Consider the following 25418-nt stretch of genomic DNA (forward strand, 5'->3'; position numbering starts at 1 on the left):
AATCAAGCAAATTTTTCCATCCATCATGGGTTCTAGCGTGAACAGTGTTCAGCGCGGTCTTTCTGCTATCATTGATAAAACTAAAGCGGCTGCTCTCCGCTTCTTTAATTTTTTTTATTTTGCAAGCAGTGGCCGCTAGTGACTTCTCTTTCTAGGGGCGCAAATTCAAAATATGTGTACGGAGTGTCATGTGGGTTGCTTTTCGTTTCAAAATATATGTTTGTAGCGTCCTGTGAACCACGTGCATCATTCATCTTGTCAAACTATATGTGCCTGCTGCAAAGACATTTATGAAGTGTTTTATGATAAAAGAGATGCTCATTTTCACGAGATACTCTCAAGATACTCACTTAACACTAAACTTACACATGAGATTAAGCGAGTATCTGGCGAACGCAAGCATCACTTTTGTCATAGACCCTTTAGACGCGTCTGCAGCAGGCGCTTATTTTGACAAGACACGTGATGCACACAGCATCACATGACGCGCTGAACACATATTTTTTCATGACGAGTCTACGGGCTACATACATTTTGTGATAAGCTTTGCATCGTGCGCCACGAAAAAGAAGTCACTGGCCGCCACTGTTTGCAAGCATGTGAAAGTTGCCTGAGCTTATTTAGTCTTATTATATCTAAGAATGCCCTTACATATACATGTACAAAACGTTGTGTAGCACGCTTAATAACAACACAAGCACAGGAAAGACTCTCACATAATATAAGTGTGCGTTAACTTTAACCCATAATTTTTCCCTCTGGTGTTTTAACAGCTCACCCACAGACCATCCTCTCCAATTTGAAGAGGTCAAAAGTGGACAAAAAAACTGATTAAAATCGGATAACCAAGTGTGAACAGGAATGTGTCTCTGTCTCTCATCTACTTGTGAACAGTGGCGGCCGGTGACTTATTTTTCGAGGGCAAAGATCATCAAAAAATGTATTTATCCCATCATGTGTATGGCTCGTCATGTCAAAATATGTGTTTGACGCATCATATGATACTCACACATGACACTTCAAACACATATTTTGAAATTGCACTCAAAAAAGTCACTGAAACAGAGAGAGACAACAACAAAAGCAAAAAGCAAGTCTCTTCAGAAAAATCATTCAGACCAGCAGATTCCTCAACAACATTTTCTACAACTTTGACCAATTGTGACCAGTAGTGAATGTATGATGTTGATTTGATGTTCACACTGAAGACATTTAAAAAATTCTAAAAAAAAATAAACTTTATTATGTATGACTGAACGTCTCGGTTACGGATGTAACCCTCGTTCCCTGAAGGAAGGGAACAGAGACGTCACGTTGTGACTGACCAATTGGGAACTTGCTTAGAAAGACCAATCTGCTTCGATAACTACTAAAACGCCAATGAACTTGGCATTGAGGTATTTGCATAATGCTGGCGCCGCCCCGCCAGGTGTGTATATAAGCCACAGCTGCAGAATACGAAATTAGCTTCTTTTTGCTGAGAACGCCGAGAGAATGTGACCGGCCGTGACAGCAGGGAGCAGCATCTGTGGCGATGGGACGTGACGTCTCCATTCCCTTCCTTCAGGGAACGAGGGTTACATCCGTAACTGAGACGTTCCCTTTCAGTCGGTCACTACGACGTCACGTCGTGACCGACGAATTGGGAATCCCTACCAAAACGCCACTGGAGCTGACCTCTTCCAGTGTCTGCAAAAAGCCCTCCGGTTCCACTTAAGGAGAATAGGATTAAGGCAGAAGGCCGGGCACTAGATGTTCCTTAAACCCACAGTAGTGCCAGCGACTGGGAAGCGCCCTATCTGAGCAGGATAGGAATGCTGCGGAAGCCACCGCCCTGTTAAGGGCTAATGGTGGGCGAAAGACAACCGTAGTTGAGAATAGACAGCCGTGGCTGTTTAAGCAAAGCAGTGCTCTGCTGAGGGAAACATGAGCTAGTAGGATTAACCCCACGGAAAAATACTCACAAAGGAACCCCGCTTAGGGGATGCAATGTGGATGCCCGAGCCCAACACATAGGTTTGTGAGGATACAGCTAGTGAGAGGCTGACTGCCAATGCTCCGCAACATCAGCTGCCAAGGCAGCGGAGGAAGGACAAATCAAACCATTAAGCATTTTTGTCCTAATGGCCATCCATACTGACACTTATTGTGAAGCACCAGTCGGAGGCTGCAAGCCGACGTGCGAGTCTGTTCTCCATGCTCCCCCTGATGAGGAAAGAACACGAGAGGAGACAGGCTTGAACCACGAGCGAGTGCCCAAGATGAGGCAACACTCCTAGTGGAGTGCGCTCTCAAATTAAATGGACAAGGGATGCCCTGCAGATTATAAGCAAGGGCGATAGTATCAACCATCCAATGAGACATCCTCTGCTTAGTGACAGCTTTCCCTCTCTGCTGACCACCATAACAGACAAAAAAAGAGGCCAATGCTAGCAGGGAGTTTTCATTGACAAAAACTTAAGACTCACAGACTGCAGAGGCTCGAATGGAGGTTCCTGCAGGGCTTTCAGCACCATGGACAGGTCCCAAGGAGAAATAGAGAAGGGCGCGAAGGGTTCAGCCTTCGAGCACCTCTTAAAAATCGAATAACTAGATTGTGCTGGCCGACCGATCTGCCTTGATGCCTTCCTGCCTTGCAATAGGGTTTTCGGACGCATTTCAGTTCAGGGAAGAGAGCGGAAGAATGACTGAAGCAAGAGACATTTACCACTACCACAACCATTCGCTGCAGGGAGCAACGCGCTCGGAATCACAAATAAAATCTGATAAATAAAGGAACCGAACCAGAGTAAATACTGGCACTGCTTTTCATCGCTGGAGACAACTAATGGACATGAAAGAAATGAGGTTCGACTCCAAAATGACAAAATTTATTTTCGATTGGTATGTAAGATGCTGTTAGTATTCCGCTAGAAGTTCACTTATAATAGGCCTTGGGATAACCTATGCTCAGCTTGTACATGAACTACGGCTTTGTGCATTAAATGTGGCTCCATCTGAAAGCAGCTGATGGCGATTCACTTTTAATCAAGAAACCGGCTTCACTGGTGAGAAGCGCAATGACTATCGCATGCAACTTATCGCGCATCCTTAGCTGTTAGCGGTTAATACTTAGCTCTACCCATGGATCCGATCCGGTTTTCACCCGTTATCTTCCAAGCTGATGCTAAAATGTAACATTAGCTAAGAAGCTTGAATTGTCTTCGATGATAATGAACACCAAATGGACGCACGAAACGTAGCGGAAAACATTGCAATTTTAATGAGACCGAATGTTTTTTTTGTGACTAATGATAACTTACTTAGTTGCTTATGTAAATCAAACTTGATATATGCTGCTAAATTAGCAGCTGCTAAATTAAAATAGACCAGCTCACTTTCTGGAGGTATACTGCCCCCATCTGTTTGGAGTGTGGAGTATGAATTGATTTTTTTTTTGGCGGACATTTTAAATGGTCTCTTTAATGGTGGAGGGTGACAGCCTACGCTCCAACCGGTGTTGAAGTTATGAGAGCGAAGAGCACCATATGACGAACAGGTTATTTAAGCGTTTACGCGTGTCTAGTAGATGGCGCTCGCGCTGCAGTGATGGTGTTAGATACCGTTTGCGATAAATCACCTAAACCTACCGTGTGCTTAGCGACCACCATGGAGATATCACAGGTGGGGGCGCGGGTGCAAATGTGCCAGGGAATGCACCAGGGAGGGGCTGTCGAGAGGAGCATCAGTTCTGGAAACCAATTCCTGGTCGTCCAGTAAGGCGCGACCAGTAGAAGGCTCTCCTCATCCTGCCTGACCTTGCACAGCGTCTTTGCAATTAAGCTCACTGGAGGGAATGCGTATTTGCTCATCCCCCGCGGCCAGCTGTGTGCCAACGCATCCACGCTGAGGCTGCCCTCGGTTAGTGAATAAAATAGGCGACAATGGGTATTGTCCGGCAACGCAAACAGATCTATCTGCGCACGACCGAACTTCTTCCAAATTAGCTGAACCGTAAAGTTGAAACGACACGCAGGTGTAATGGTTACACAGTGTATGCCGGTGCGCCACGCTCTCCTCGGGACTACAAACATCTACAGTGTGCGTGTGTGTGTGAGACACTGACCTGAGCCCGCTAAGGATGATGGTCGTCTGGTCTCCTGAGAGGAGAGCGCAGACTCCGGTGAGGGTGATGGTCGTCTGGTCTCCTGCGCAGAGAGCGCAGACTCCGATAAGGGTGATGGTCATCTGATCTCCTGAGAGGAGAATGCGTACTCCGGAAAACACCCATTGGCGATAGAGGAGGAAGAGGGTGAGCTGGTGTGTGCCCGCTCACGGCTCTCTCGATCCTCAGGAGACCTGGAGAGGGAAGAGGAATGCACTCTTATGTGTGGTTATGTGGACAGCCGGTGGAACAACAATGTAACCAAGGATTTTTCCACCCGACTCTCTTCCGGGGAAAGGAGCGAATCACCGTCTCCTGAAGAGTGATCCTCTCCAACTCCGGGTCGCCCATCTCCGGGCCACTTAAACTCCCGATTGTCATGAGAAGCGGTTGAGCGGGCGGGGCGAGCTGCTGACGACCGGTTCCCCTGCACTGCCGAGATGAGGTCCGAGCAGGGGGAACGAAGGTGGCCGCCGCAGGACGCCCTCGGCGAAAGGCAGACTGAGGAGCCAGCATTGGTGGACCAGGGCAGCTCTCTTCTGCCGGGGCACGACCTAGGAGATTGCCTCAGTTGCGCCGCGGAGCTGAATGACTCCCCGGACTCGCCAAAGAGGCCGGTCTGTGAGACAGAAGCATTCAGGAAGTTCTTCTTGTCTGCGTCCATCGTGTCAGCCAGACACAGCCAAAGGTGGCGATCTTGGACCACTGTGGTGGACATCGCATGACCGAGGTTCATGCCCTCCCTCGTGCAGATCTCTAAAGCCTTAGCTTGGACCTGCAACGGAGCCATGGCAGCGAGGGAGGTGAGGGCAGAAGGCTGAACGGCTGTAGAGGGCCGCAAATTCCATGTTTGAGTCAGCTCTTCATGCCGTCAGGAAAGAAAGGCACAGGAGATAAGGCTTGAGAGGCCCGAGCAGCTCCGAAGTACCAATAATGCAGACGGACTGGTTCGGGAGGAGGGGGGTTAACCCCTCCAACCCTACCGGTTCTGCCGCTCGAGCGGGCACGGCCGCCATCTCTGGGTCGAAGTCCTCCTCGGAGGGAAAAGGGGGGGCCCCCTCTGATGCTGCTGAAGTGGCGGGACCAGAAGGAGGTCCAATGGATTCGGCAGAAATCGTAGAACACAACTCTGCGGTCTTCATCGGAGCCTCAACTGGCTAAGAACGAGAAGGCTGGGAGGTGGAGGACGCATCTCTCGACCTACTCAGCATAGTGATGCGAAGAGCGTCCTGCGAGCGCTTGGCAGCCGCACCATGGCGGCATTCAGCCCTGCAAAGGCCCGGACGTTGTTCCCGTAGAAACGACAGTGGTCTCCAAGAGGGTATGCTCTCACAGAGAGAACAAAAACCCTCCACAAACGCAGCCTCAGAGTGCTCGATGCCCAAGCACGAAGACAGCGCTCGTCTCTGGAACCCCTGTACTTCTCGCATCCAAGATCGCAAGGACGAAAAGTTAACCTGAAAAGGACGCTGATCTCCGAATATACGAGAGAGTGGCTGTCTTTAAAAAGACACACAGCTCTCACGTATCACTCTTTTAGGGAAATCACTCTATTGGTTGCTCAGCTGATGATGCGCACAGGGAGAGGCAACGCACACACTAAACTCAAAAAAAAAAGATGCAGAGTAGTGGAATACTGCGAGCGTCCGCTGTGTTAGTACTGCTTGTCAACCAACTTCAGCAACCGTTCCCAGAAGAGCAAGTAGCTTCTTAGTAGCACATAATGCCGGCTTTCGAAGCGAAAAAGCTAATTTTGTATTCTGCAGCTGCGGCTTATATACGCACCTGGCGCCAGCTTTACGCAAATACCTCAATGCCAAGTTCATTGGCGTTTTATTAGTTATCGAAGCAGATTGGTCCCTCTAAGCGAGTTCCCAATTCGTCGGTCACGACGTGACGTCGTAGTGACCGACTGAAAGGGAATCTTCTTTATCAGGTAAATATTAACTCATAATTGAAGAGGTAATGTGTCAATGGCAGCAAAAGAGTTAAATAATGTCTGTCACAACAAATAAATAAAATATATTCTCATCAGCTTTTACATACGTAAATATGCTTAATTGTGATTTTAACACCAGGTCATTATTTACAAATTTTAAACTTTTGATGTTTAAACAAATAATATTTTTTTAAATGCCTTTAAAACCAATAGGTGGCGGCAAGTGACCGTATTACAGTTTTTTACGCACTAAAATAAAATAAAAATTTCCACACAATTTGCAAAATTCTACTCCAGTGAGCAAAACACCTCCACATATTTGCACAACATTACACACAATGTTTGCTTCACCCTTTTTGCTAAACATTACACTTAGTGATTTGTAAAACTCTACACACATTTTCACACCTTAGACACAGATAGGAATTGTGAGGTTACTTCCTTGTTATTACAAAGCCCTGGATTGCCAATGACCACACTAATGAATGAATTGGATAATTACATCCACCAGGTGTGGAAGCACACATTTGCTAATTTGAAAACGCAGCACTCAGGTGCACTGTAAAAAAAGTCTGTAAAAATGTCAATGTTATTGCAGCTGGGTTGCCGGTAATTTACCGTAGATTTACATTTATGTTATTTACTGGCAAGAGTTTGTTCAAAGTTAAATAAATTTTAAATATTAACAAGTCTTTATCTTTACAGAATAAAACTATACAATAACAGCCTCATGCAAAGCATTCTGGGAACCAGAAATCATCATCAACCTTTTTCTGTTTTTTGCTTCAGATTTTGTTTCCCAGAATGTTTTGCTTGATGCTGTTTTTTAGTTTTACTCTGTAAAGACAAAGACTTGTAAATGTTTAATGTTCATTTAACTTTGAACAAAATGTTGCCGGTAAATAACATAAATTTAAATCTACGGTAAATTACCGGCAACTCAGCTGCAATTTCTACAGATTTTTTTTACAGTGTGTGCTATAAAATGCACCTGTGTTTAATAAAAATGAAAGGAGCTTGAAGAAGAAGAAAAAGAAGAAGAGTAAGAAATGTAATTAGACACAGGGCAATCACCAATTTGCCAGGTCAGAGAGGGGGTAGCATCACCCTTTGCGTTGCTATTACACAAAATGGGGTCCTCCACCACCATGCAACTATGGGACCCTATAATGCAATCTATTACTTGCATTTCTTGACAGATTGCTCAAGATTGTCACAGCATTAAACCAAGTGGACCAGATGCGGTACATTGTTGTTTGGGACAATGTCTCATTCCCCCTTCCTGAATCCAATAGAACAGTTTTTTTCAGCATGGCGGTGGAAGGTATATGACCCGTGGCCCTATGACAGTGTGCCACTCATTCAGGCCATGGAGCAGCCTGTGATCATATCAAAGCAGCTTCTGTGCAGGGGTGGATTCATCACACGAGGTGATTCTTCCAACGGTGCTTTGCCAATGAAGACATGACCTGTGATGTGGATGAAATCTTACGGCCTGATGCAGCCAGACAGAGAGATGATGAATAGTTACAGTATTCTTGTTGCTTTTACAGTAGTTTTTCTTCAGAGTCAAAGTGTATGTACTTCATGCATTATTTTTTATTTGCCTACAGATGTTATTTGTTTCAACGATTTCATTGTTGGTTGATTACTAGCTGATTGTGGTAAGAAATACTGTAAGTATTGAAATAAATACTTAAAATATTCAGTATGCAGCATCAGTGTGTTAGGACGTCAGTTTGATTGGTTGCTTTGTTTCTGTGTTTTCATTGTCTGTGTTTATGTTTTACAGCTCTGCTCATGCGCGTCTGTCATTTGGGTTCTTCATCAGCGTGATTTCCTACACCTGCGTCACCACACCTGTTTATTATTTACCCCTCGTTTGGTTGCTATATCAGTGCCCTTAGCCTTTTGTTCTCTGCGAGTTCGTCATTGTATGTGCCTTGCCATATCTCCTGTCCTGTCTTGTCTAGTCGGTCTAGTTCCCAGTATTATATAACTCTAGTTATCTGTTTATTTTGTTATTTTATTTTGCTTCAAAGTCTAGGTATTATTCATAGTTCCAGTTTATTTCTTTAGTTATTTTCCGTATTTTACCTGAGCTCTCTGCTGTCACCATCTGCCAGGTTACCCACTGCTGTACCATCTCTGAGTGGTCGCCCTCTCACTCTCCGCTGCAGCTTTGGCTGCTGGGCTGCCAGAGGCGCTGTCCAGCATACCCACGCAGGGTCTGTAGCCGCGGTCCGGCTCGCCCGGTTAAATTCTCCGCGGAAGATATATTATTCACCCTGTCATCGCGCAGTGGATTATTCACCCTGACATCGCTCAGTGGATCTGTCACCCTGTCTCCAAGCAGTGGATTTCTCAAGTTGGCCTTCGCTCTCTGGAACCTTCACCCTGTCTACGCACAGCGGAAAATCTCACCCTGTCTACGCACAGCGGAAAGTCTCACCCTGTCTACGCGCAGCGGATCTTTCTCTCTCTTTGATTTATTCTCTACATTTTTCACCCAAGCTCAGCCTTGTGGACATTGACTGCCTTTAATAAATTATTATTTTTCTGCAATTGGATCCTGTCTCAGTCTCCCTCTGTAGTCCCTGACACAGTGTTGTGCAGTGCTTGGTAAGTTTACAGTAGGCCTATTTCTCAAACTAATCATGAAGATTGTTGTGGGTTTGTCACAATTATTTTTTTATCTAAATTATCCCTTACATAACAATGTCTGGCAAAAAAAGAAAAAGGAAAAAAAAACATAACAATGTCTGGCCAAAAATCTAGCACATGCTATTTCCTAAAATTAGTTTTTTTTACAAAGTTTTTATCACAGCAGTGTGAAACTGGCAGCGATTTTAACCGTTTCTCAATATGCGTTCTTCAGCAATCTTGCGTCCTTGTGGTCTCGCTTTACATCATCATTAACTGTCGAAGTTCAATTGACCTATGGCTAAGCCACGCCCCCAAACGCGATGAGCCGATTACAGTGCCCTAGGTAACCCACTCGGACATGCTTTCACGTCCATTGAAATGCATTGCAGTTAGTTGGTTTTCATTCGTTTTTGTATGTTTTATTGTCATTTTAAGTTTAAAATGGTCAAACAGTGTGCATGGGGTACATGCAACTAGGTATCCCGAGATGCTGGCCGACGTTGTGTATTTTTTACCCGTGTTTTTTTACCCTTTCTCAAGCCACGTCTCAACCGAAATAAGTGTTTGCTCTGGATTAGGTTATGCAGTAAACCACAACACCAACTAAATGTAAAAAACATTCTTAGTCAGTCTTTACTATAAGACACTATAGAATCCATTTAATAAAACTGTTAACATTTATTCCTGTGCATGGCTAATTAAATCTAACAAAAAATATAAACCCCAATTCCAAAAATTTAAATAAAATCACTAGCAATGATTTGCAATGACATGAACCCATATATACATTAAAACATATCAAATGTTTAAACTGAGCAAAATGTACAGCATGATGGGATTTCCAGAAATCATTGTCTTTCAAAACTGTTCACTTTGCCATCCACAAATGCTGGCTGGTTAAATCTGATCTTAATTCAGGATCAATCAGTTTCTTTGGGACTGGTTTTATTATAAGCAACTGTAAAAGATTTATTGCAGAAACTTGTAGCTATCACAATGACTTTTGATGAATAAACTGACAAAAATGCTTGATGTTCTTATTCATTAAAGCTTTATTGGTGTATTATTTAGCTTATTACATAACTGATAAAGTGAGCACAGTAGACAAAACCATCAGGGAGATTGAGACTTCGATGAATGTCTTTTCTGCATGTTTTCTGTGCTGCATGTCAGGGTGCTGAATGTTATTCAGGTCTCTCTAAATAATGAAACAATCATCAAGGTTCAATAAAAAAAATGCATAAGATAGTTTCAAGTAGCTTTGAACATAGCATTAAAGTGATCAGTAAATATAACCATCATATATTCTCTTTAATTACATTTAAAACTATGAATGTAAATGAAGACAAGGAGCTTAAAACCTAAGCAAGATAACCTCATTGTTTGACAAACAAAAGCTCTGCAAGCATGTTTTGGACAAATGAAAAAGAGAGAGAAAAATGAATGTGTATGTTTCATGTCACTTACAACATTGGTAGAGTCTGTTGAGTCTGATGATGTCATTTTTGCTCATCTGAGTAGCTCCGCCCAGCTGAGCATTGCTATTTGGAATAGGGACCATACTGGGATAGCCATTCTTTGAGAAAGCATATCTGATGATTCAGGAGACAGGTACAGTTAGAAACAATTTACAATTCAGAACATTTTACATACAGTGAACACATATCTCATCTTAAGCCAAAGTTATCTTACCTCTCATACTGCATCACAGAACCATAATCATAGGGAGTTCCCTGGTTAAGGGTGTTGATTTTGTTGAAGTTGCTCCACATGTCTGATAAATAAACATAACATTTACTTTTCTCATTCAGAAACTTAACTGGCTTTAAGATTTAATGTACTTTTGATCTCATGTAGCCTACTATATTGGATGTTGTTCCAGAGGATTCTGATGTAACTGTCGCGGTCACTGCGAGTTTGCTCGTGGTTGAAGCCAAGAGCATGGAGCAGCTCATGCTGAATAGTACCGTGGTAAATACAGCCAAAACGAGCCAGAGACACAGTCTGGGCATTTCCCTGACGACCGACGTATGAGTAGCATCTGTAATGTCAAAATAATGCATCAATTTTTTACCATTATCTCGGATCCATGTCCGCCTGTTAAAAAGTTTAATATCACTCCTATTCTGATTGAAATTCTACTTCTTTTTTTTTCTGGTTTGTAATTTGAATGATTGTGATATGGTAAGAGTCACATGCAAACTGATGCAAACCTATATTTGTGTAATATTTTCTCTAATCTGTTACGCACCCACTGCGAGACTCAATGCTGATGTAATCTCTCTGATTGGAACGAGGGAAGAAACGGATACAGGAGATAGTTGTGAAAGAGGCCAGACCACGCTGAATCATCTGTAGCTCACTGGGGGCTGAGAGGGCAAAGAGCAGGGGTTACTTATAAGATTTTAACTTCACATTAACATTGCACTAATTATAAAACTCTACCACTCTCCAATCTCCTATTTTATCCTTTGGACTCTAAGAGGAAACATCTTTATATTATTTACTTACAGTAGTGATTGGCAATGACATAAGGTACCCAAATATTGCCATCTTTGTACTTGGGCCAACGGCAACTAAGTGATGTGCAGGGATCAGCATTTTTTAAATTCACAGCAATGTCATCCATTAGCTTGGGCTCATCAGGTTCCGGAACTAAAAAAAAAAAAAACATTTTTTAGCTGTGATCTAAATACATCTATTAAAAGTCTTCCATTACAAGATAGACATTGATTTATTGGTCTGAATATTAATGTTGAAATAGCACAGATAAAGAAACAATGAATCTATCACACATAAAAAAATGATGTTAATCATAAAATATTATTTTGTTAAGTGTGTGATGTATGCTTACCGATGCCTCTGTTGGCTCTATGCAACAGTTCACCCACAGACAAGTCAGCAGCATTCTCCTCAATAACTATTATAAAAACGCATCAGGCCATTTAGTAATTATCCATTACAACCTGTTGATTTTGGGAATGTAATTTTCATACCATTTATTGTCAAATACATTTACCTGCACGTTTTTTGGCTTCAAGTATTGCGGACACTGAAACGCCATCTTTCTCGGTGCTGTTAACTATGTATATAAAATCAGTAAACCATTAAACACACAAAATGCAGTATAATAAAAATCATTCTTAATTGTTCTAAAAGTTAAACCCCTTTTACCTGGCGTCTCAGGGATCCTTCTTAAGAAAATCTGTTTTAAAAACACATGTAGATTAGGCATCTTTATTAAAAAATAAATGTATTTATGTCTGCCTTTGCTCTCACCTGAACAGAACGACTTTGAGCTGGAACAAAGCTCAGCAGAAGAGAGATGAACACCAGCAGGTACATGATGAGAGCTTCTAGAAAAGCAGTACTGGGATCAAACAGAGCTGAGTGTTAAATAGTTTTCTGAGAGCTGTTAACTTCCCTTTTTGTATCCCACCCCCTTATAAGTGCACTAAATGCACAAAACAAAGGTCTTCCTGTATGATAAAACTAGACACTAAATTTGGTAAGACTTTACAATAAGGTCTCATTCACTAACACTATCAACATGAACTAACAGCACAAACAACAAATCTGAGGTTGATTCAAGGCAAGAAACATGAAAACATTTTTAAGTTTACTCAACTTTTGACCCACGTTGTTCACATAATTCAGTTTACTATGTCCAATTTAAAATTGATCAAGGGACTGTTAAACAGCTTGTGTTGAATACTTTTGAGCTATACTGTATCTTACACTTGGGGGCTGTTTACACTTGGTAGTAAGATGTGTTTTGGTCAATCGGATCACAAGTAGACAGCACTAAATACAGGTGAAATGGGGTGTAAAACGTTTTGAGCTAGTCTACTTTCGACCACATTCAGATTACTTTTCCAGTGTAGATGCTCATGTCATCAAATGTGTTGACACAAAAGACCAACTAGCCTACTCTCTGCAAATTAAAAAAATTGAATTAATGTGTATACCAATCAAACAATGTTTTTTCATCCATCATGGCTTAGTGTGAACCCACAGTGTTCAGTGCGGTCTTTCTGCTATCATTGATAATGATAAAACTAAAGCGGCTGCTCTCCGCCTCTTTTATTTTTGTTTTATTTTGCAAGCAGTGGCTTCTCTTTCGAGGGGCGCAAATTCAAAATATGTGTAGAGTGTCATGTAAGTTGCTTTCATTTCAAAATATATGTTTGTAGCATCATGTGAACCACGTGCATCATTCATCTTTTCCAACTATATGTGCCTGCTGCAGAGACTTTAAAGTTGTTTATGATAAAACACGTTCACAAAATACTCTCAAGACACTCACTTAACACTAAACTCTGATTACACATGAGATTAAGTGAGTATCTGGCGAACGCAAGCATCACTTTAATCATAAACCCTTTAGACGCGTCTGCAGCAGACACTTATTTTGACAAGACGCATGATGCACATAGGTTCACATGACGCCCTGAACACATATTTTGGCATGACGAGTCACACACATGATGGGCTACATACACTTTATGACGAGCTTCGTATCGTGCGCCCACATGTGAAAGTTGCACACGCTTATTTAGTCAATTGCTCTAATATCTAAGAATGCCCTTACATATACATGTACAAAACGTTGTGTAGCATGCTTAATAACAACAGAAGCAGGCGAAAGACTCTGACATAATATTAGTGTGCGTCAACTTTAACCCATAATTTTTCCCACTGGTATTTTAACAACTCGCCCACAGACCATCCCCTCCAAGTAGAAGAGGTCAAAAGTGGACAAAAGAAACTGATTAAAATCGCATAGTAGCCTACTATGATGTTTTTGTTAAAAAATATATTTATATTAATGTTTTACCACAAACAGTTTCAAAACTGACAAAGTCGTAATTAATTTATTATTTATTCAAGCATTTGCATACACAATTTTGAATTTTGTCTCATACCTTTGAATAATATGAATCATGTTATCTTTACAGTTAATGTATAAGATGTGACAGATTTTAAGGATGTGCTAAATAGAGGAAGTGGCACCTCTAATAAAATGTTTAAAAAAAATAATGCATAAAAACATAAAAGTATCTTCAAACATGTTCTTCATGCAGCCTGGCATCATTTTGCTTAACCTGAAAAAAAAATAAAGAGCAATGAACATGACTTGAAAGACAAGACTACGTTGTAATGACAGTTAACATTTAAGCCTGCTGAAAAGACCAACATAGCATGAAATGTTGGTTTGTTGTTCAATTGCAACACTTCACTCTCTTGGTCAACCATCTTCACCAGGAAGGCCAAGCTGGTTGACCAGTCTCACCAGCTAAGTCTAAGAAACAGCTAAGGAAAACACAAATTGTTTATATTACATGAGAAAGACTTAACGTACGGCAGTAGAGCCTGTTAACACGCTGGATGTCAGTGTTGCTCATACTTTTTGCTTCACCGATCACAACATTTGAATTTGGAATGGGAATGATGGTTGCTTTATTGTTCTTGCTGAAAGCATACCTGAAACCACATAAAAAACATTAGACTGATTATCAAGTGTTATTATTAGTTTGTAAAAAAATCATTTTTGGTCTAGACTAAACTAAAACTTGCCTTGGATACTGCATCACAGAGTTGTAGTCATAAGGAGTCCCCAGATTGTTGGTTTCCTTTTTGTCAAAATTGTACTGCATTGCTGTTACATTGTATAAGAAAGTGTTATTAACTGTAAATGTGAAACTTCTTCATACATTGTAAAAGACTACAGGTCATGCAATATTTCTGGCTGAATTGTAAGATTCACTAAGGTATACATTTTGTTTAGAACCTATGACCCGCTGAATAGTTTAAAACCAAATCTGAAGTAATTTCTCAGAAGAACTAGATGTACCAGGTATGACGTTTTGATATAGGATTTGGACATGTTGGTCCCGGTCACTACGATTCTGCTCGTGATGGAACCCGAGAGCATGAAGCAGCTCGTGCTGAACAGTACTGTGATAAACACACCCATTGCGGTCCAGAGACACAATCTGCCCTCCACCTTGACGTCCCAAATACGAATAGCAGCTGTAGGCACACATGGGGCAAAAACAGCAGGAATCTTTATTGTGAATCTGATGCACACATTTACTATATGCACAACACAGAAAGAGAAAAATAATCTAGAGACTTACCCCGAGACAGACTTTATGTCGACAAAGTCCCTCTGTCCTCTGTGAGGAGTGAACCGAATGCAGGTTGACTGGTGAAAGGACTTCAGGCCTTTTTTAATCACACTAATTTCTTGGGGAGCTGTTAAAGAAGCAAAGGGTTAAGCAGAATTTGTACTGTCTGTCATGAAGTAATACAAAATTATTGAGAGTAAGAGTTGTCAATTACAGTACTGTTTGGAGATGACGTAGGGTACATAGACCTTTCCATTTTTGCTTTTACGCCATTTACATCCACGAGCTGTGCATGGATCTGCATTCTGGAATCCTGTTGCTACAGCTATGTCTCCAAACATGATCAAAGGATCGTCCAGTCCCTCTCCTGTATGATATCATTTACTTATTTATGCAACCTGTTCATTCTGGGAATGTAATTTTCAAAACATTTATTGTTTAAATACCTGCATGTTTGTTGGCTTCAAGTATTGTGGACACTGGAACGCCATCTTCATCATTGCTGTTATCTATGTATTCAAAATCAGTAAACCATTAATAAAACACACAAATGCAGTATAATAAACATCATTCACAATTGTTCTAACAATTTAACCCCTTTTACCTGGTGTCTCAGGAATCCTTCTGAAGAAAATCTGTTTTACACAGATGTAGATTAGGTATCTTTAATTAAAAAGAAATGTTTTTTATTTTTTGATATATCTGATGCCTTTGCTCTCACCTCAACAGAACGACTTTGAGCTGGAACAAAGCTCAGCAGAAGAGAGATGAACACCAGCAGGTACATGATGAGAGCTTCTGGAACAGCAGTACTGGGATCAAACAGAGCTGAGTGTTAAATAGTTTTCTGAGAGCTGTTAACTTCCCTTTTTGTATCCCACCCCCTAAATTTAAACCCGAAAAGTACAATGTACATAAAATGAGTGAACTATACTCAAACAGTGAAAAAAAAGTTTATTCAACTTAAAATTTTTGTTTGTTCAACGATTTCACCGCAACGAGTTCCACAAACTCAAATAAAATGAGTCAAAGAACATTGCAAACTCACAAATTTTATTTATAACTTCCAAACTGAGTAATATAAACATTTGGGTTGAGATTAATTTGTATTTATAAATATTATTTACTTAAAATTTTTAAGTTGGTTTACTTAAAAGTTTTGAGTACTCTGAACTTGTCGGGTTTTACAATGAAAATATTTAACCTCTTAGAGAAATTTCACAAACCAGTTACCTCAAATTTTTCTGTTCTGTTCTGCTTATTCAGATTCTAATGTGGTCAAATGTGTTCACACAAAAGACAGCCTAGGTGCCTACTCTCTGCAAATTGATTTAATGTGTATACAGTCAAGCTCAAAATTATTCATACCCTTTGTAAATATGACCAAAGAAGGCTGTGAAAATATATCCGCATCGTTAATAATTTTGATCTTTACTTTAAAAAATCTACAAAAAATCCAACCTTTCATTGGAGAGGAATCATTTCAAAATGGGGGGAAATCTCATAATTTCTCAAGAAATATTTTTCTCTAATACACACTGCCCACAATTAATCATACCCTTTCATTAAATTCTTTTTGCAACCTCATTTCCTAAGAGAACAGCTTACCTATAATGCCTGATGAGTTTGGAGAACACCTGACAAGAGTTTAGAGACCATAACTTCATGCAGAATCTCTCCGGATCCTTCAGATTCCAGCTCCATGTTGGTGCTTTTTCTCTTCAGTTCATCCCATTCATTTTCTTTAGAGTTCAGGTCAGGGGACTGGGATTGTCATGGCTAAAGCTTCTTTTTGTGCTCAGTAACTCATCTTCGTGTCAGTTTTGATGTTTGTTTGGGATCATTGCCCTGAAAGAAGATCCAACCATGGCCCAGTATATGATTTCTAACAGGGACAGTCAGGTTTTTATTTTTTATCTGTTGGTATTTCATAGAATCCATGATGCCATGTATCTGATCAAGATGTCCAGGTCCTTCAGCAGAAAAATAGGCCCACAACATTAAAGATACAGCTGTATATTTCATTTTACACGTGGTGTACATTTTACCCCTGTGTGCACCAAACTAATGTTGAGTTTTTGCTGCTAAAAAAGCTATTTTTTGTTTCATTTGTTCTCTTGGGAAAGGAGGTTGCAAAAAGAATGGAATAAAAGGGTATGATGAATTGTGAGCAGTGTGTATTAGAGAAAAATATTTCTCTCATAATGAGATTTTCCCCCATTTTAAAATTATTCTTCTCCAATGAAAGGTTGGATTTTTATAGATTTTTTAAAGTAAAGATCAAAATTATTAACGATGCAGATTTATTTCCACAGCCTTCTTTGGTCATAGTTTCAAAGGGTATGAATAATTTTGAGCTTGACTGTACCAATCAATCACTATGTTTTTCCATCTGTCCTGGCTTCTAGTCTGATAAAACTATAGCGTCTGCTCTCTGCCTCTTTCATTTTTTTTTTTATTTTGCAAGCAGTGGCGGCTGGCGACTTCTCTTCCAAGGGGCGCAGATTCAAAATGTGTGTAAGATGTCGTTTGTCATTTCAAAATGTTCTTGTTGCGTCATGTGAACCATGTGCTCGTTATGGTTAAGCACCTTCTTACCTCTCCGAATTGATTATCCCCTATACCGCTGCCTGTACCGTGAGATCGAGCTCTGAAGACTTGCTTGCAGTACACAAACCATCGCAAGACCTTTGTGATGTCTTTTCTCTTCAGACCTTTAAAACCCTTCTCAAAACTCACTTATTTACTTTATGTTTTGTTAAGTGATTGTCTATCTTCTTCAGCACTATGGGTGTTTTTGTAAGTCTAGTGTAGATTGTTTGATTACATGTAGTAAGTATACTGACTGTTTGCTTATATGTATGTTTGTATGCCATCTTCATGTAAAGCGTCCTTGGATTCTTGAAAGGCGCTATATAAATAAAACATATTATAATTATTATTATTATTATTATTATTATTATTATGTGCATCATGAGTCTTGTCAAAATATGTGCCTGCTGCTTTAAAGTGGTTTATGATAAAAAAGGCACTCACGTTCACGAAATACTCTCAAGACACTCACTTATCACTAAACTCTGAATACACATGAGATTAAGCGAGTATCTGGCAAACGCGAGCATCACTTTTATCATAAACCCTTTAGACACGTCTGCAAACATATCCTATTAATACCAGGTATGCCTTAGAACTCTACACTGGACATACAAACCTCAGCAAACATTTATTAAAAGAACTCCAAATAGAGACAGCAACAAAAGCATAAAACCAGGTCTTTTCAGAAAAATCATTCAGACCAGCAGTTCCTTTTACAACTTTTTTACAACTTTGACCAATTGTGACCAGTAGTAAATGTATGATGTTGATATGATGTTGATATAGAAAAATTTAAACTGCATATATGTATGACTGAACTACAATTTATGGGAAAAGAGAAGGAAATGCTTGTGGTCTGTGAGAAGGGTGTTTATGGTCAGTAAAGAGGTTGCTTTTGTGCAATACTTTGTCTATACATTCTCCATAGGTTTATTAAACATGCTGTAGTTATCTTTTACAAAACAAACAGCTGTTTAAATTATTCTAACCAATGCAAGTTTCCACTTATTAGCAGGTCTGTGTATTTGGATGTATAAAGCAAATAGTGGTTTCTGAAGACAATGCAAAAAATTGGAAATTATACTTTTTTGTGCAATTTTCTTTGAAGCAGAACATCTAAAAGACGAACCTGGTTTACACAAGTAACGGTTTTGTCTTTTGTTTTCCATTAACCAGATTGTAATACATGTGGTTAGCAAAAGAGGATGTGTAAAAATTTCAAAAGATTTCAAAAGAGCACCTTTGGCACGAAAGGGCAGATAGATAGGTAGATAGAGGGAGCATTATGTGTTCGTATTTAATTGTTTGTTCTGTTTAGTATATAAACATCTGTTCAGTTCAGGTTGAAAACGTGGCATTCAGTCATTTAGAATCTTGTACACTGCCATTCAAAAGTTTAGGGTAAACTATTAATTATTTTTATATCCACATTTTTGAACAATAGTAAACTCATGAAAATTATGGAATAACACAAATGTAACTTACAGAATTACCATGAGGCTAGAAATAAAAAAATCTAAACTCATACATTTTTGTATCTTCAAATTAAAGAAATTAACATGTTAGAGCAAATACAATTTTCTCAACAACCCTAATTTCAAACATTTTGGCATATTTATTTAGATCAAAAGTGATTAAAATCATAAAAAAAAAACATTTTAACATTTGAAACTTTGTGATCAAAATCATAAAAAGACATTTTAACATTTGAAACTTTGGATGCACTGTAAGTCACTTTGAATAAAATTGCCTGCATGTAAAAATGTTTTACTAAGATGCTGTAGCCAGAACTCGAAAACCAGAAAAGCAATAACTTTCCATTGTCCTGATAAATACGAAAGAATATTGGCTTTGAATATGAATACTGTATCCCATTGTCTATTATGATTATCCTAGATTACTTTATTATGATTAATAGTTATTGTAATAGGCCTACATCTATGCATTAAAATGTTTCACTTTAAGAGAGGTACAGTGGGTAGCATTGTTACCTAAAGCAAGACTGCAGTCACGAAATTTGTGCTTGGGTCTGTCTGATGAAATAGGCCTCTGACCACAAATAAGATATACACATTAACCCATTATAAGTCCTATAATGCTACTAAATGATTTACACAGATGCACAACTTTAATGCAAATATTACTCCAAAGACCATGGCCACTTTAATACTTTAAGTTGAAAGGAATTTTATGCTTTGCTCCAGTTGAACCTTCAGTGGGACAGCATACAAATATCTATTGTTTGATACATGATTTAGGGGCGGTTTCCTGGACAGGGATTAGGCTAGTCCTAGACTAAAATAAATGTAAGAGCTCTCCAAACTGAAAACAACTTGCACTGACATATCTCAAAATACATCAGGGCCCTTTGTTTTACCTCAAAATGCACACAGGTAATGTTTTTAGTAAGGCATGTTTGTTTAAACTAGTTATATTTCCTAATTAAACTAAGGCCTAGTCTTGGATTAAGCTAATCCTGGTCTGGGAAACTGCTCCATAGTAGTATTTTTAGGAAATTTTATTTTAACTACATTCATAATTTGCAGAATGATGTAATAATAAAATATAGGTTCATTGTATATAACTATAGTATGTCCAAGGTCTAAACATTGTTTAGGGACATATATATTTTACATTCACAAAACCTTGTTTAACAAAGGGGAGGAGCCACCACAGGCCAGATCGGCCCATGACAGCAGAATACCGCGATATCATATATTTGAATTCGCTCTCGTGGTACTTTGATGTCATACACCATTCGGTCCATGCAGCGCCGCGTGTAGTCGAATACGAGGCTCGCTGTATTCCCGGAGCTAGGGGCAAATAAAAACAAATTGGTACCTCTTACCATAGATATGCCTCTTACAGCAACTATAGTTACAAATCATGTGAAAGTACGCCATCTGCCGGATAACGAGGTAACAGCCCTGTCACGTGATCAAAGTGGATCACGTGATTCGTGCTATGCCAACAGTCCTGCTCTGTCGGGGAGGGTGACGTCTCTTATCGTATCGTATCGTCTTAGTAATGGCGGACACATGTGGCCAAATCCTTCTCGGGTCCGGACTAACTGTCCTGTCCCACCCTCTTATGTACATCAAGGTTTTAGTTCAGGTAAGGCTGCACATAAAATTCTGGAAAACGGCTTCCGTGCTAAGTTTACTCCTGCGCACGCGCTGCATAGAGTCCTTCACTTGCCGATTCAATAGCATGTTGATAAGCGTTAGCTAGTTCGTTGAATTAAGATAAGAGTATATAGCGACTGTTTAATGCACATGACAGCAACTCCTTTTGAGATACGACCAAGTTTTTGTCCAGGTCGTGTATTTAGGTAGATAATAGTGTTTATGTATAGTTTTTAATCTTCCCATCATTGTGTTGTTAGCAGGTTTATCAATGATCTCTAACGTAACGTTAACTGTTAACGTTAGTGTATGAGTTTTTGTCCTAATAAGTTAAGTCATTGTGTACGGTCTGTCAGGACTCATTTTAACTGCTCGTGTTATTATATATATATATTGTGATTTTCCTTCTGTCAAATCAAAGCGAGCATATATACACCAGCAGCTGTGTTTAGTGTTATGGTAAAGCCTGTCCTTTGGCCCACTGATTAAGGTTATTGTAGGTTACTGAGATTTTTCATTAGCAGTACGGGAGTGTAACGTTAACGTTATATCACATAATGCACTTGTATTAATATCAGTATGGTTTAGTAGGCAAACACAGATGCCGCGGTCTCTTGATCTTTTGTGTAACGTTAGAAGTGAAAGTAAGTTAACCAGACGCTCATTTGTTTCCGTAAACTGAATGTGATTATAGTCTAACAAAACACAGCACATGTTTGTTTCTTATTCATTTTTTCTTATCTGCTTTACTATTCATAGGGAAACTGTCTTTCAGGTTATGACATTTACACCCTTCATTTACATTCTACTGACTTACTGGAATTATTGTGTGTGTGTGTATATATAGGTTGGACACGAACCCCTCCCTCCCACTCTAGGAAGGAATCTATTTGGCAGACAAGTGTATCAGCTTCCAGGGCTTTTTGCATATGGTAAGACTGTAAAGTGACTAATTGCTCTTAAGTATTACTCTGGGATTATATTTTACATTTCATTTGGCAGTTGCTTTCATCCAAAGTAACTTTCATTTGTATGTATGTTCTCAAACCCTTGTCCTTCGTGTTTGTTGAGCTGCCTGTTTATTTCAAAGTTCATTTTAGGAAAGTTTTTCCACTTTGTATTTGTCTCTTATATGCCAAACACATCATAAAGATTGATGGGAAGTCAGGCCTGTTTAAAGGCCTCGCCCCAAGGCTTTGTGCTGGGACCATTGGAACTCTTGTACATAGTAGAGCATTACAGGTATGAATTTTTCACCATCTATAATAACATTGGTGGATGTATGTTGTAGTGCTCTTGATGTTGCTATGTGACTTTTGTGTTCATCTGGCTGCGCACAAGCACATGAGAGTGAAGCAAGAGTTATTTATACTCAGTTTTATCTGGCTTTAACCTTTATTTTAACCCACAGAAATGCCAAGAGAAGAATATTGAGGTGAGAACATGTATATGTCTTCAGAAATATATTTATAACTCTTGTCATTTAATGCATGGATTATATTTGTTCATTTAACTTTCCTGTTTGTCATGGTTTAGACAGTGTCACATTTGGGTAAATGATTGTTTTCCACTCCTGCAGGTGCTGGGATGCAGTCAGAAAGCAGAAGATGGTTCTCTGGAACATGTAGTAAATGAGGTAAGACTAGCTTTTGTACCTCCTTATATGTTGGTAGAGCTCACCAAGCTGTTTTGTATCTGAAACAAACTAATTCAAATGGCCCAGTCTCTGAGAGGAAACTACAGTGCAATCTTACGGATTTGTGTGAAGGAGTTTAAATAAATGCATTGTCTTATTTAACATTTAAATACCAAAAAAGTCGCCTTTAGAAGATAATTTTGCAGTGCTTATTTTGGCTCTCTTTATCTTCCTTTTCATGTTATCTTCTCAGACCACTAAAGAGATGATTGCACGATCCTGTGCCACAATTGTCACGCACCCTTTTCATGGTAAATGATTAATGTAATTTGTACAATTAAATTAACGCTGTAAATTCAAACTTTTCTCTCAGTTTGTTGGTGTTACAATTTATTTTTTTCTTCACCCCAGTGATCACGCTCAGATGTATGGTACAGTTTATCGGCAGAGAAGCCAAATACAGGTTAGTTAGTTTTTTCTGATTTTCCTCTCCGTTTTCGTCTCTTTCTCTGTTTTGCTTAATTGATGTCTTTGTTTGTTTACTGCAGTGGTGTATTTGACTCCATTATTACAATCTACAAAGAAGAAGGGATCCTGGGTTTTTTTGCGTAAGTTCTACGTAAACGTGCAGGTGACATTAGCTTGTACCTGCACATCCCAAAGCACCTGCTATCACAAACCTAAACTGAAATATTTTTAACTACTTGAACATTTTAATTGTACTTTGCTTCAGAACCTCGCTGAAGTTTTGTCCTTGTGTCCGTAAATTCTCTATTTGTGTTTGATGATCCAAAGTGGCCTCATTCCTCGTTTACTTGGTGACGTTCTTTCCTTATGGATCTGCAACATGCTTGCGCACGCCATCAATACATACGCTATCGATGACTCGGTATGTATGCACATGCATATTTAGTTGATGAACAAACAACAAGGCAACTTTACATCAATTCTATTCATGTATAACAATTACATTTGCATTATATTCACTGAAGTTGATTGTCCTGTTGTTCCCGTCTTTCAGACAAGTCATACAGGAGAGATAAAGAACTGCTCTCAGGCTGTGACTGGAGTAAGTAATATAGCTCTGGTTGTTGATAACTGTCAGATGATAACTCAAATGAATTATCTCATTTTATGTACCACTCTGGGTATTTATTACATTTGCTATTACTCTCACTGTAACATTTTATTTCTCATTTACAGTTTTTTGCCAGTATGTTGACGTATCCGTTTGTATTGGTGTCCAACCTGATGGCTGTTAATAACAGTGGGTAAGGAATCCTGTTTATGTCCCACCTATTTAAGCACCTTTACCAAACTAAATGGAAACTAAATCTGTTTGGTGAAATAGAAATGACATGACCTTTAGGACAACTGGTGAAAATGTTATTGATGTAAACAGATAATGGTAAAACCAGTTTGTATCTTTTCTTTTGATCTGACCAGGCTGGCTGGAGGTAAACCACCCTATGCTGACATTTATCCCAACTGGCTTCACTGCTGGGGTCACCTGAGCCGAGAGGTGAGCATATATTCTTAATATAAGCAGATTTAATTGTTTACTAGACTATCAAGTGACCTTTTTTGGTTTGTGGTGTCTTGAGTAACATTGACTGCAATGTCTAGTAGAGTATTAATGTTTTTTATAGAAACACTGAAGAATAAAATACATAAAGTCTGATTCTTTCTTTTTGTGTTTATCAGGGTAACATGAGCAGAGGCAACAGTTTGTTCTTCCGAAAGATTCCTGCAGGGAAGACGTATGCCATTGATCAGAAGAGATTTTTCTGATTGGGAAGCCATTAGCATAGAGATTAATTATAATAATTTAATTGAGCTGGCCCATAAAGTTGGACTCCTAATCCTTTGTATGCACTTGTCTACGATAACAGACTTTTCTTTTTGATAATCAGTCTCTAGGATTATTACTGTTTATTTTATCAGAACATTATTTTCACTACATTGTTGTTGCTTTGATTTGGAAAGATAAAGAGTTTTATTTTAAAACCCTTGGATCTGTATACATGCCCTACTTAAAGATACCCCAATAGAATTGTATCAGTAATGCACTTGAGGGCGCTCTCCTGGCTCCATCTATGCCTGAATCCAGTGCAGGCCTCTCACATGCATTTTTGTTTTCATTTTCCCCGTCATGATGCTCATCAGTAAATTAGTCCTTCTACACCTGCTGTTGTCTCTGCTCTCTAATGTAATGACTAGCTAACTGGCAGACAGACAAATGAGAAATGTTAAACTCTGCAAACAGTAGACTGACCTTAAAGTGAATCCAACAGGACCCTTTATGAGGCATGTGGTATCTCAGTCAATTTATGTGTTTTGTGTGTGAGAGAGGGAGATTATGTGATTTTATATCAGTGAGTTAAAACAATATGGAGGTTGACCTCTACCTCTATTTAAGATCCTGGTCCCATTCAGAAGCAGGTTTAATTTATGTTCATTATCTGATTGACCAAAATAAATCTGAGAATGTTTTTTGTCTTACTTGTCTATTATCTGCACTGCAAACTAATAATATACATACACATACAACGTTTACAGGTCACTGAAATATTTCTCATAATTGTAAAAATTGGAGTTATCGACAAGCATATAACTGTGATTACATAATTCATTGCAAAACCAAAATTACAATGTGAGGAAAAAGTGGTCAAAATATTTACCCCAGCACTCTCCGGGACCTTACAAAAAGTACAGAATTGGACCTGGCTGTTTCCCGGACTGACAGTGATAAGACTAGTCCTAGATAAAACAATTTGTAAGAGCAGTCCAAACTGCAAACTTGCACTGACATATATTAAAATACAACAGTACCCTTTGTTTTGCCTCAAAATGCACACAAGTAATGTTTTAAGTATAGCATGTTTGTTAAAACTAGTTATATTTTTAATTCAATTAAGGCCTACTCCTGGTTAAAGTAATCCCCATCCCAAAAAGTTTAAATTAGGACCTCAGAGGTACATATTGGTAACAAATGTATACATATCTGTAGTAGTGATGGGCAGTCCGGCTCTTTTCATAGATTCGGCTCTTTCGGTTCAAGCGCTGGCTCTACATGTTAGTGATGGCAGTCCGGCTCTTTTCATAGATTCGGCTCTTCTGGCTCGGCTCCCTTAGAAGAGCCGGCTCCCCTGCATGCGTCTGAAGATTCGGCTCTGCTCGTTCGCTACAAAGAATCAGCTCT

General features: G+C 39.4%; 2 protein-coding genes across 10 annotated transcripts in view; one reads left to right on the forward strand and one right to left on the reverse strand.

The window, feature by feature from the left end:
* The window catches only part of LOC129445193 (hatching enzyme 1.2-like), a 35212-nt gene extending 18620 nt beyond the window's left edge, over positions 1-16592 (reverse strand). For 2 of the 9 annotated variants that reach the window (XM_073859062.1, XM_073859060.1), the window contains exon 1: positions 15582-15662. In XM_073859062.1, the coding sequence (XP_073715163.1) occupies positions 15582-15647 (66 nt within the window). In that variant the 5' untranslated portion in view covers positions 15648-15662. Of the gene's footprint in view, positions 1-9763; positions 9928-10188; positions 10322-10421; positions 10504-10591; positions 10771-10980; positions 11099-11240; positions 11385-11583; positions 11650-11748; positions 11812-11903; positions 11935-12008; positions 12139-13588; positions 13835-14091; positions 14214-14306; positions 14389-14583; positions 14763-14869; positions 14988-15074; positions 15228-15306; positions 15370-15464; positions 15496-15581; positions 15673-16468 lie in introns of those variants that run through there. The other 7 variants (XM_073859064.1, XM_055206370.2, XM_073859061.1 and 4 more) reach the window with 7 other exon arrangements.
* Positions 16593-20401: 3809 nt separating this feature from the next.
* Positions 20402-24708, forward strand: mtch2 (mitochondrial carrier homolog 2). Its single transcript, XM_073859072.1, has 13 exons — positions 20402-20569; positions 21428-21507; positions 21711-21822; positions 21992-22015; positions 22160-22216; positions 22470-22527; positions 22628-22679; positions 22765-22824; positions 23012-23105; positions 23238-23285; positions 23420-23487; positions 23663-23738; positions 23921-24708. Exons 1-13 carry the CDS (start codon positions 20483-20485, stop codon positions 24005-24007), a joined length of 903 nt encoding a protein of 300 aa, XP_073715173.1. The 5' UTR covers positions 20402-20482; the 3' UTR covers positions 24008-24708.
* Positions 24709-25418: the final 710 nt, after the last annotated feature.

The sequence above is a fragment of the Misgurnus anguillicaudatus genome, chromosome 21 (assembly GCF_027580225.2).
Source record: "Misgurnus anguillicaudatus chromosome 21, ASM2758022v2, whole genome shotgun sequence".
NCBI classification, from domain to species: Eukaryota; Metazoa; Chordata; class Actinopteri; order Cypriniformes; family Cobitidae; genus Misgurnus; species Misgurnus anguillicaudatus.

Excerpts from the sequence above, each read along its gene's own strand:
- mtch2 (XM_073859072.1), top strand. The coding sequence starts at position 20,483 with ATGGCGGACACATGTGGCCAAATCCTTCTCGGGTCCGGACTAACTGTC. Across the intron at positions 22,825-23,011 it reads GGGATCCTGGGTTTTTTTGC|TGGCCTCATTCCTCGTTTAC; the intron begins GTAAGTTCTACG and ends GATGATCCAAAG. Across the intron at positions 23,286-23,419 it reads GCTCTCAGGCTGTGACTGGA|TTTTTTGCCAGTATGTTGAC; the intron begins GTAAGTAATATA and ends TCTCATTTACAG.